General features: G+C 41.2%; 1 protein-coding gene across 1 annotated transcript in view; it reads right to left on the bottom strand.

Moving 5' to 3' along the window:
- The window catches only part of L3MBTL4 (L3MBTL histone methyl-lysine binding protein 4), a 277,084-nt gene that overhangs the window by 57,976 nt on the left and 205,863 nt on the right, over positions 1-13,245 (bottom strand). Inside the window, exons 14-15 of the mRNA XM_037050371.1 lie at positions 3,807-3,896; positions 3,533-3,700 (exon numbers count right to left, since the gene is read on the bottom strand). Of these exons, the coding sequence (XP_036906266.1) occupies positions 3,533-3,700; positions 3,807-3,896 (258 nt within the window). The remainder of the gene's footprint in view (positions 1-3,532; positions 3,701-3,806; positions 3,897-13,245) is intronic.

Raw genomic sequence — 13,245 nt, forward strand, 5'->3', positions numbered from 1 at the left:
ATGTGGTCATAAATGGCAGAAAATGGAGGCCACTGCTATCAAGGCAGAAGGTCAGCCTGCATTGTGGGTCCATCCGTCCGGCCAGTGCAGCCTGTGGAGCCTGTCTTCTGGGTCCAGCGTCATGCCCCAGGGAAGAAGGACAGTTCTCCAGCCATGAGCTAACAAGCTTCTGTGACTTTGGGGACTATACCCATCACACCTGGTATACCTCTTTTTATCAGTCAGCTTTCAACAAGTGAGCTCCTGGACCTCACGGGGATCTTCAAATGATTCATTTCCCCAGTTGTTCCCTTCTTTCTCCACTTCCTTCCTCTTTCTGCTTAACTTTTGTAGACATTGGTTTTTTTTAAGTTTTGCAAATATTTCACATTTCCTTTTTCTCCTTGGTACCTGCTTTTTCTGTACCTGCAGAGACATCATAACAGGGTGGGCTGGTCCCTCTGTAAATTCATAACCACCAAGCTCAAGGAGGCCTTCAGCACTGCCCAACAGCCCACGGCGCTCTTTGGCTCACTTTCTTTTCTTTTCTTTTTAAATTTTTTTTAAACCCCCTCCCCGGCTCACCTGCTTTTCCACTTTCTGTGCACACAGTTTCAAATCCCCACTTCCTTAACTCCTCCCATTTAGGTTTCCCCAACCATCCCTGAAACTTCCCATCAGATGATCTGGCTGCCCACTCTACTGAAAAAATAGAAGCCACAAAATGGAATGTCTTAGTCTTCCCCAAACAGCCTGTTTACAGAAGCTGTCTCTCCTCCCACCTGAGGCTAATCCCATCTTCTTGAGCCTTCTCAGATACTGTGACTTCAAAGATCCCTTCTCCCGTGTGGATTCAACTTGCTTCACCAGGATTCTTCTACTGGCTCTGGAACACTCTCAAGTGCCTCTTATTTAACAAACAAACACACATAAAACAATTTCAAAGATGTCCGGTCTGCTGTGGTTCTCACCCTCCTGAGCTTCTCAGCCAACCTTCCTGAATAGGCAGCCTTACTTGCTGCCTTCATTTCCATACCTCCCACTCACTCCTTAGCCCCTCAAACCTCACCACTGACTCCACCACCATTATCACTAGTGTCTTCAATGTCTCAACATCATTCAATCCAAGATAATTTATTTTCATTCCCACATATATTTTCCAGGTTTTATCTTTCTTGACCCCTCGGCATATTCAGTGCTGGGACCCTTCCTTCCTTCTTAACATAATCTTTTCTCTAGACACTATGACACGCTGATCTTGCCTGTCCTCTCATTGTCCTGAGCAGACTTTTCTTTCTCTATCTCTTTAAGACTCATCATCCCCGCTGAACCAGCTGTTGAGCATTCGAGTTCCTCAAGACTTGGTTCTAGGCTTTTCTGAAACACCCTTTGTCCTCTGCATCCTCTCCCTAAGTGATTAGATCCAGACCCAGGAGTTCAATTACCACCTCTATGCACACTACTCACAAAGGTAAATCTCTAACCCAAACTTCACTTCTGGGACCTTAGATTCATATACCTACTACTAGATGTTTCCTCTTTGTCTTTTCAAAGGCCTCCCAAGACTCCATATTCTATAACATAGTATTTTCACTCTGCCTCTCCTGTCCTCAAATCCCAGATTTGGTCCTTTTCAAGTTTCCTAACTTTAGTGAAAGGCCCCACTACCTCTTCGGTTGCCCAAGTCCCCAAATTGTCCTTTTTTTTTTGTTTTTAAAGATTTTATTTATTTACTTTTAGAGGGAGGGGAAGAGAGGGAGAAAGAGAGGGAGAGAAACATCGATGGGCTGCCTCTCACATGCCCCCTAGCTGGGGTCCTGGCCCAAAACCCAGGCATGTGTCCAGACCAGGAATTGAACCAGGAACCTTTTGGTTTCACAGGGCCATGCTCAATCGACAGAGCCACACTAGCCAGGGCCCAAGTTGTCCTTAATATCCTGTCTCTTGTTCCCAATAGCCAAGTCTTGTGGATGTTTACCTCTTAAATACATCTAGAGTATATTCTCTTCATCTCTTCCATACCACTGTGCAACTCTGAGCCATTATCATCTCCACATGTAAATTTCAATAGTTTTCCAACTGATCAACTTGTATCTACTCCGCTCAGTAACCTATAACCCACTCTTTCTGCTAGGAACTCATCAACGCGTTGCCACCGTGTTCAGAACAAAGACCAGACTCCGCTTCTCTAGGCTCACCTTGAACCACGCTATCCTCACAAACATCCACTCGCTCCACTGAAGCTACACTGACTCTTTGTTAGTTCCTGACACTCTTTACTGTCCTACCCTCCTGAGGGTTTGTGCATCTGCCTCTGTTGCCCTGTTCCTTCTTCCCTCCCTCTTCCACGTTGCTTTCTGTTCACCTGTTAAGTCCTACCTCAAATATCCCTTTTTCAGTAACTTCATCTAGCTTCCTCAATTACATCAAATCTTCTTATACTAAATAAAAGCTTCATATAATTCTTCTTTACAGCACTTGCCACAGGTACAAGTTGGTATTTTTAAAAGATGCTCATTTGATTAATATGTGTTCCCAGTTAGAATGTGATGCAATATTCAGTGAAGGTAGGAACTGTTCCTGGTTTTGGTAAACAAGGTCCTCCAGTGTTTAACACAGTGATTGCTAAGCAGTACACTATCTATAAAGTGTGTTGTATTTTATTTTTATGTTCACCTGAGGACATTTTTTTTCATTGCTTTTATAGAGAGAGGAAGGGGGAAGAGACAAAGACAAAGAAAAACACTGATGTAAGAGAGAAGCATCAATCAGCTGCATTCTTTATGTACCCCAACTGGGGGACTGAACCCTCCAACCCAGGCATGCGCCCTGACCAGGAATTATATCCACAACCTTTGGGTTTATGGGACGATGCTCCAACTAATTAAGCCACACTAGCTAAGGCTATAAATATTTATTAAATAAATGAATTAGTGAGTTCTAATACTTCTGGTATTAACCACAATATGAATAGAGATCTACGTTTTTGAGTTAAATCACAGAACAGTGAATGCTTTTATCTTACTTCCAATGACCAGGATTTTCCAGAGCTTGTTAACTAACAACATGCTTTTGTATTTCTTTCCTTTGATATAGCCACAGTTTAGTTTGAAACTCATAGTGTTGGATATACAGTAATTGCTCTATAAAATGTTTATTGAATGGCTGATCTTGGAGTAGAATGATCCTTTATTAGGTTCATTATTTTGTAATTTACCATCATTGAGCAAAAGTTGGGTGTTTCCTCAAGAGCACTAGTAAGGGATAACTGCTTTTCTTTTTAGGTGGTGCTTGGAGTAGAGAAGATTTTGAATGTTTTTGGAATGTAAGTGCTGTGATGAGTGCTTTAGGAGAAATTCCTGTAAGAATGTAGTAAAAGAACACAAATATTGACACATGGCACAAGTTCTCTAAAGCAGAGTGAGAGCACTTTGCCAGTCTGCTACCTTTGATGAAAACACACACATCTGTCACCTGAGTCTGTGTCCGTGCCCTGAGGACAGATAAATGTGGCGGGGGCAAGGGGCAGGGGTGGGGGCTGGCCTGAACCCACCTTTTGCCTCAAACTGACCCTCGGGGAAGTGTTTCTCATGCAGATTTAAAGACAGGTTGGAGACCACAGTCTCTGCTGCCAAACTACTCATCAGGACATTACTCCACCACACTGCCTTCACGGGGAATGGCCAAGCATTAGCGCTGGGGTCGGTTAGCCGTGTACAAGCTGTGTGGCCCCAGGAAGGTTATTTATACTCTGTGTATCGCATTTTATTCATAATCATACAGAACAACAACACTTAGGGTGCTGTGGGAATGAGTGAGAGAGGTACCTGCTGGAGCCTGGCACACAGTGATCACTCCTCTCTTCCGTGCGGTCTTCTTTCCATTTTTAAGTGGTTCACCAGAAGAGTGACCTTGCCCTAAAAGATCACAGAATTGGCTTTACTTCCAATTGCCTAAATATTTTATTTTTCAGTTTGCCTTGACAACAGATTTCCCCCGAGTTGACTTATGGTACACCCCCCGGAAGACTTAGTAAGGGTCTTAAAAAGCCCCCAGCACACCAGCTGCCCTACACAGAGCTAGCTGTGAGCCATACTGCAGCTTGGCAAGCTTTGCATCCTTCCTTTATCCATTATCCTGATTATTTCTTGGGAAAGGTGAGAGCAAACAAAACAACAGAAACTTTTCAACTTGTTTTATTAAAGTAGTCTCAAAAAATAATTTTGCACAATAACCCCAATTGGTAATTGCATAGAACACCTATGTAATTCTATGTTCTGTATTTGTCAGTAAAAGATTTTTAATCAGTGAAGATGTTAGCTAGCAAAACACTGTCCAAAAAACATAGGTAATGGTTCAGGAACACAGTAAATACAGTATATTGAGTCCTAAAAATAATCATCCACAGCGCTCATGCCATTAAGTTTGGTAAAATAATTTTTAAGAAACCAAACTTTAAATGTTCATTATAACCCTGGCCAGAAGGCTCAGTTGGTTGGAGCATTGTCCCATACACCAAAAAGCTGTGGGTTCTATTCCTGGTCAGGGCACATACCTAGGTTGCAGGTTCAGTCCCTGGTCGGGGCTCCTACAGGAGGCAACCAATGCCTGTTTTTCTCTCATATCAATGTCTCTCTCTCTCCTCCTCCCACCCCAACCTTCCTCACTTTCTAAAATCAATAAACATATCTTCAAGTGAGGATTTAAAAAAATGTCATCACAAAGTGCCTAGACAGGTCATTATTTAATAAATATTATAGAAAATGACAAAATATTTGGAGGGCAAAACAGGGCTCCAAGTTAATTCTGTGTATTCTTTTCCTCTAGATAAAGAACTGTGCATAGTCTAACTTCTCACCAAATCCTATTTTCCCCATATACTTCCCCATAGTATGTCAGAGAAATTCTTTAGAAGCATAAAATCCTAGTTAATCTAGTTTTAGGCTTTCCCTTTAGGTAGAAACTAGTTAGTCTCACCACTCTGAAAAGCAATTAACCTTGTCATCTTCAAAAGGATAAAAATATTAATAATATCACTGTGCAATTTTACAATTTAAAAGTTCCTCAGTCATTATAAATGGTCATATTCTCTATTATTAATGTCTGTGGACATTAATTTCTAAAGTATCTAATTTTAAGCAACTCAACAAAACGGATGCCTAATATTTTCCAAGATGGGCATGTAATCCAACTCCAGCGCGCACAGTAGCTCTCAGATTTGTTATTGAACAACAGCCACGTTGCCCTCCAGTAGTTCCATGGGCTGCTGCTGTGAGGTGTGTAACTTCTGGTTACTAATGGGTTGTTTTTTTTTTCCTCTTTGTGCAATGGGTTTGAAATGAGCTCTGGATAGAGGGAGAGAAAGTAAAGGGAAGATTTTTTTTTCTCCCCGTAGGTGATCTGCTCATAAAGGGGGAAAATTTTACAGCAAATTTTGTTGTGGAATCTCTATTGACTTGCTTGTAAACTCTCAATATGCTACGTATTAAAGAATCACTGTCATGTGACAGCAACACAGTCAGTAACCTATTTGGTCTCCGTCTGTGCTGTGATACTTGTTTTCCTCCTGCCTCAGTCTCAGGGGGAAGCAGACGTGAAAGGTGGTGACGGTAGCTACTTCGGGCTCACGGCCTGGCTGTGAGACTCCTGATTTTGATCTGGGCACTCTGTCTTGCCTGCCACATAACAAAAATGTCCTTTGTGGAACTCCTGTGCTTATATCTTTGCTGCACCTTCAGTATGTACCAGAATGCGTAGCTCCAACAGAGTGCATAGCTCCAACCTAATTTGGTTGTCAGTATAGAAGAATTCCGATTAAAATCTCACTGGCCCTTGAGCAATGAGATGCCACTGAAGCCATCAAAATTTGCATTATGTCTTTAAGAACTGTCTAGAAATTCTGGTATATTTTCTTGGTAAGTTGGATTTAGTGGATGAATGCAGCTGTTTCTCGAAAATCTCAGTAGTGGATTGAATTTATTCTTCAATTTTGATGGAGACACTGACCCTCGTCTTGGGAGCAGTGCACCTCCCTGTACAGTAGTCCCCACCTTATCCAGGTTTCAGTCACTTTGGGTTAACATCAGTTTGAAAATATTAAATGGAAAGTTATAGAAACAAACAACTCATAAGTTTTAAATGGCATGCCATTCTGAGTAGCGTGATGGCACCACACCGTCCTGCTCCGTCCTTCCTGGGGGAGGACTCATCCCTTTGTGCAGCATCTCCCTGCTGCGCACACTCCCGACCATCAGTCTCTTAGTAGCCGCCTCGGTTATCAGGCCAACTGTCTCCGTATGGGTGCTGCACTGCTTGTGTTCGGGTCACCCTTACTTTACTTAATAATGACCTAGAGGTGAAAAGGTAGTGATGATGGCAATTTGGATATGCAAAAGAGAAGCCATAAAGTGCTTCCTCGGAGTGAAAAAGTGAGTACAATACAGTATGATAATTTTGAAAGGGAGACTATATTCCTATAACTTTTGTTGCAATATACTGTTATAATTGTTCTAGTTTGTTATTATATTAGTTATCTCTTACTGTGCCTAATTTATAAATTAAATTACATCATAGGTATGTATATATAGAAAAAAACATAGTATGTATAGGGCTTGGTACTACCTGCAGTTTCAGGCATCCACTGGAGGTCTTGGAACAAATGCCCCGTGGATAAGAGGGGGCTGCTGTATTTTGCTGGGAGTCCAAAGGACCCGCTACCTCTGCTTATGAAAAGTGTCCTGAGTGGTGCCACACAAGGGTTTTCACTACATTACATTAAAATTCCTGGCTTTGCAGGATAAGTGTTAACACTATGGACAATTAAAAGTGGCAGTTGTGGCAGTGGGAGCAGATCGTGCAGAAATACAAAAGGGCCTCACAGTATTTCCAATCAGTTAGCTGCTCTGTCTCATTAAACACTGAGGGCATATACCTGGCCAGTGAGCTCAGCGCTTGACTGAGAATGGGCTTCCCTCCTCGCTTCGCAAATGCCATACTGTTCAATCATAAAATGTCTATTTCTGAGTCCTTTCGAAAGCAACTGGAGGTAGTTCCATGGCTTACTAAGAACTTAGAGAAACACTTAGCAATGACTAAAAAATCTCTCTAAGTAAATTTCATAAACATTTTTTCTTTGATGCTTTGTTTTAAAAATTGCAAATATAGACAGATACTGAAAGCATGTTATAGACAAGAAATTCCTATTAAGTGGCAGTATCATATCAATCAGTAGAATTTAAAATGGTTTTAAATAATGTCTCAGTTTAGGAAGTCTGCAGGGTGCTTTCTGGATCATAAAGCAGTAAAATATATTCAGCATATTTTCAGGATCAAATTAATTGCAATATATAGAATATGGCAGTTGACATATAGCTAACTTTCAATTAATCAATATAGCAGATGACAATAAAGATGAACATGCCCCCACCTTGCCAGATGGTCACAGTGAATAATAGTGTGTACTGTCTCTTGTGGGACAATAAGCATCAATTTCTATGCATTTAAGCAAATGGCAAAAAAAGGAAGTCAGACATCCTTGTTTGACCTTTGCAGCAGAAAGGCCAGTGGGTTACAAAAGTCATGTATTTTTTCACATCTAACCTTCTGAAGCAAAAGAGAATCTCAATTTAAGTTTTCCAAACAGCTGATTCTTTTCTTACTTTGCTAATAGTGGATAATTTTCTGTTTCAAGATTCATTGAGTAAGTAGGCTAATGGACATAAAGAATTCTGACATTGTTAGTTTTTGGAGAGAGAACAACTCAACAAACTGGAAAATGTACTGCAATGGCCTGAAATTGGGCTATGCAAATTCAGTATCACAGATGGGCACACTGGATGGCTAGGCACACATTACAGTTCAGGGAATTCCATTAAAAAGTCTGTCCGTTTATACTCCCCATGACAAATTTAACATTTGGACGAACAAGTCCAGTGTCTGAACATGTGATTTTTATCCTATCCTTGTTAATTATGTCTCCCTATTTTTAAATGGTATAAAGGGAGTTTTATATATTTCTAGCTAGTGTGAACTCTTCAAAATACACTATGCTGAGATAGTTCAGATGATGTATAATTTATTTATGTCTATTTGTTAAAAAAACTGCCTGCATAGCTGACATATAAATTTGATAAGGCAATAAACACTCCATAGAGAAAGAGGCAAGGGACATGGTTCCAGAAATGCTACAACATTCATTCAGTACTGAATGTCCGCTGCAGAACTGGCACAAGGCCAGCCCCAGAGGGTGCAAAAATAAGCAAAGATTCCCAGCCTATGAGAAGTTCAAAGTCAAACAGGCACATAAACGACATGTATACAAGGGCAGATGGACTCAGTATTATGGGAGAAGTGACTGAGGGAGGAATCATGGCATGCAAATGCCACTGCAAACTGACCAGGTCCACCTCGTTCTGCCTTCCACACACTTCTTGCCTGTCTGAAGGGGTGGGGGAGTGGCAAAGGCACTGCCTCGTTTCTGACGCTCCTTTCAGAGTCCCTGCCCTCTGCCGACCTCGGAGACAAAGGCTGTCAGTGTTGCCCTGTGTCTGCCCACTCTTAGCAGCATCTTTCCCCCTGAAGATTCTCAAAACTCCATCTTTACTGTATCATGTGCCTTAGACTGAGAAGTACCTTAGAGTGAGAAGTACCTTAGGGCTGGGACACTTGACTCAGACTGCATCTTCAGGGTGTTTTTGGCAAACAGACTAGCTCACACATCACTGTTGCTCCAGCTCCCTCACAGCAGGAGGCAACCAGGTAGCCCAGGGTGTGGGCTCTCACTCACCTGTGAAATGGGGTACCCTCAATGCCAAATTAAGATTATTATATCAGATAATCCCAGTAAATGACTTAGCATACATAGTACTCGTATTCTTAGCTAATGGAAACTCAGCAAACATTCTTTCTCCCCCTTCCCCTCTGTCCCTGCCCTTCCCCTCATCCTACAGATTTGGGCCCTGGTGTCAGTGCCTTAGAGGAGCCCCCACTGGCCTTCTGGCCTCTCATACTGCTCTTCCTTGGCTCTTATCTCAGCTGCTCTCTTCCCTGAGTTTATGCCAGTCACTCTCACTAGACTGTGAGCTTCAGGAGAACTGCACTTGTTCACTGGGGTCTCCGCCAGGCCTAGAATAAAGCTGGGCATGTCCAATGTGCCCAATGACCAAATAACCAAACGATGATGCTGGCACCACAGAAATGGTCCTGTGGAAATGCCTCAGCCCCTGCATGGTTGTGGAGGCAGCCCCAAGTGGGGGCATTTCCGCCTTTTTCCCTCCCAGCACCTCCACTCCTACCTGTTTCCTTCTAGGTTACCTCTCCCATTATGACTCCAAAGGAAGACACTAAAATGCAGCTTAAAAAGTACTTATTTTCAAAATTCTTTCCAAGGAGTTACATCTTTTACCTCAGGAATCTGCGAAACAGTATGACTAGGTACTCCCAGACTGTCTGTCACTGAAGAAGAAACTCCAGTTGCACATCCCTCGTGTCCTCTATGAATAGTTACGTGCACCATTTTAAATACTGCAACTTCTCTAAGGAATTTTCTAGAGGTAAAGAGGTTTTCACCTTTGGCAGCACGGAGTTCCCCCCAAAAAATTCTAATATTTTTTACATTCATTTGAAGACTAATTTCTGTTAATTGGTGACATCTGGTAATATCTTGTTCATTTCAACCATACCTTTCCAACCACTCAGCTTCAGAGTTGCTAGGTAGGTACTGCATAGAGACGCAGGATTCTAAGCAGCCCAAACCATGCTGCCGCGACCACTAAGACCACTGCTTGAGCAGGGACACTTGAAAGGAAGGTGTCTTTGGTAGTGTGTCCAAGATGCAGAATTTGGTGGGGAGAGTGATTTAGAAAAATTTTCCAGGACACGTTCTTAATTTTAAAGATAAACAGTGAACAACACCCAAACAAAGATTACTTTGAAAACTTCTTAATCTTAAACCCCTATGTCCACAGAAGCAAACAAATAAAAACTAAAAACTGATATAAACCTAAGAAAGAAATTGTGTCTCTGCAATGTAACCAAATGCAACCTATCATCTGACAGATGTTGCAGGGGTGTCTTGTCCAATGCCACAGAAATAGTGACTGTACCCAGATTCTCAGACGCTCAGGGAAGGATCTTAGCACTATACTTTCGAATGTATGTGTGACATACAGATGACTAAACTTTTCTTCTCAGCCTCTTCTCTGCATACAGCAACTTTGTGGGTTTTTTAAACATCCGATACAAACTGTGAAAGTAATTGCTTCTGCAAGTGGCCATGAGGAGATTATCTGAAAGTGCACTTACCAGCGAGGCTGAGAAAATCTCAGTACTTCCAGATACCAGTAATTTCCTCTATTTTTGTATTCAAGCATGGTTTGGGGTAGATAGGTCCATATTTCTTTAAAGTAAAAAGAATTTGGGCTGTAAAATTCATTAACGGTAAGACAGCAATTCTGTCATCTCCAAGGAGAAATTTCTGGCCAAGCAGAAAGGCATTCTTCTTAAGAAAAGAAAGACTGTCATCGAACAGAATAAGAACGTCAGAGACACTGAAATGGTTTCTGATTTCAGACTTCAATGCCAATCTATTCAACACAAAGCAAAATTACTGAAGTTTCTGCAGAAGTTTGCCTTTATGTTTAAATGAGAACTTAGCAAAGGTCAGAGAAAAAGCAAGGCACACAGCATCTGAAGCACACCCACCACCGCCGGGCTGAGGTGCCCCACCTGGTCAGAAGGTTAAAACAAGGTGTTATGAATCCACCTTAGATGAATTTACAGAAAAACATTTCAGTATTGATCATACCTTTATATATGTGCTTTACTTTTAATGCCCTTTCATATTAATTATTTCTTTGGATCCACTCAACTACCACTTTGAGAGGAGAGAAATGGTCTCTAGCTCACAGTCCCAATGGCTGAGCCCCATAAGGCAGCAAGTTTGTGGCTGGGCTTAAAGTCAGGTCTCCCACCTCTCTGTGTAATGGTACCTGCAACTAAAACACACGGTGAGTAGTGAGGTCCATAAGCATGTCATAATGACACAGTATCTTAAAGGGAAAGAGCTTTGCATTTGCAAGGGAAGTCTAAGCTGTATCTCTAAGCTGTAACATCTGTGTGACCTTGGACAAGTCACCTATCCTGCAACTCAGTCACCTGACAGGAAAATGTTAACCACAATCCTTTGGAGAGAAAATGGGCCAATAAACATGATTTTACTTTATAATATGAGAAGTGTTAGATGAATACGTTATCATCATTATCATCACAGGGAGCATCTTAATAAAATAGGTATTAATTATTTGATGCCATTGCTAAAAAATGTTTTTTAAAAAAGTGTCCTTTTTAAAGTTACACAATCAAAACGAGGCAAAGTATGTGAATGAAAACCCATTGCCACTGGGGAAAATGTTTTTAAAGCCTCATTTTTCTAAATACAAATAAAAGAAAAAAGTTGCCATCAGAGTAGCTACATCTAAAATAAATCAGAAGTCTCATCTTTTTTCATTTAGTTTCTAGTTTCCTTAAGTGCTTGTTAGTTTATTATTTATTTCCTCATAATTATTTTGATTTTCTGCATATTGAAACCACTTGGCAGTCAAAATTTGAAGAAAAATGTCATCATCTGAAATTATTTAAAAAATAAATAAATCATTGAAAAAAAGCATAAGAAACCAGTGAATGAGAGGGAGCCATGTAAATAATAGAAGAAACTGTTGTCTTTGCTAATAAATAGTCTTCAACATAAATGATATTCAATGTAGCCCCACAAGGCCACGGTAACTATAGCAACAAGAAGAAATATAATGCACTTAGAGTCACTCGACCAAACACCTAATTAATATACTAAATATATTTCATGTATATTTTCACATGATATTGAATTGTTTTATGCCCCTTATTTATGTAAAATTACTCACTTTAATAGCCACTCCTTTAATTTATAAAGAGATGAAAAATTTCTGTTTCTCCCAACTTATATAATAAATCAACATAACTTTAAACAACAGCCCATGTACCAGGGTGGGCAACAGCTCTCATTTTCTACTTTTCAGTAATGATTTTATATCTGAGGAATTTTTGTTCAGAAATCTAACAGGGTAACTGTCCAGTGATATAGCTAAGAATTGTTTCTGTATATTTAAGACATCAAATCCTGATTCTTTATTTAGACATATGATGTTTGTTTTGGCATTACTATTTAAAATTCTTGTCTCTCTGTATTAATGGAATGTCGAAACAGCAGTGCTGCCTAGGAAGAGAAACCAAGGACGATCTTTGGCTAAAGGCCTTTCAGGAAGACGAATTCCACTGCCTCATTCCCTCAATTACTCCAGCACTTTGAGCCTTCTAACCTTTTTGCAGTGTCCTTTAGAACAACCCCTGAGCTGTTCTGTATTTGACTATATCCTTACAGGATATAAATTCTCAGTTTAGAAAACTTTTTCTCATACAACAGGCATTTTCTCTCCATGAAGACTGTGTATTAGGGCAGTTTTCCCCCAAGTCTTTGGCACCTATCATTAAGGCAAAAATGTGTCTCATACCATTGAACTGCTGGAGAAGAGCCAGGGACTTTCTCTCTGGCCCTGGATACATTTTAGCGGTAAAGGTTCTTTGCTCTAGTCAGAGGTACTTCTCTTTAGCACTGAAATTGGGGCACACGGAAGACAGGCCTCACAACACCCTGGGAGAAATGATGAATAAAGGGGAGAAAAGCTTTACTTTCAGGGTGTCCACTCCTTCCGCGTACACCCACACAATTCCTACATGTCCATAGAATCTCAGAAGGGAAATGTCCACATCCCCCAGATCTGACACTGGGAAGAAGGTGAAGTCAGCAGGATTCCCTGCAACATTCCCTGGGATGATGAACCTAGAATCTAAGAATCTAGGAATCCCCTTTTGGGCCTTGAGGAAGAATACTGTGCAGTGTTGGCACACAAAGCAGTAATTTTTACCCAAAAAAAAGATCTTCTCTGCCTGCCTCTGGGTCATCCACTCTTCCACAACTCTGCACAGTAAGCAAGTGCAGGACTCTCAGCTGGCACTGGTGTCTGACCACTGTCCCACGACCATGTTTAAGGGACCAGCTCTGCACTGGGGCTGAAGTGATTTGGACCGGTAAGGCTGCATTCTGATGTAACCAGAGACGGTGTCAGTGTGCAGAAGACAATGTGTCAGAGGCGGCTTCCAGTCCAAGAGCGTTATTTTTGGAACAGTCTGAGGAAGCTGATGGCATGGCTGCCTACACTGTACCAGGCCTGG

Source organism: Sturnira hondurensis, unplaced genomic scaffold, assembly GCF_014824575.4.
Source record: "Sturnira hondurensis isolate 20B ecotype Veracruz unplaced genomic scaffold, ASM1482457v3 Scaffold0006713, whole genome shotgun sequence".
NCBI lineage: Eukaryota > Metazoa > Chordata > Mammalia > Chiroptera > Phyllostomidae > Sturnira > Sturnira hondurensis.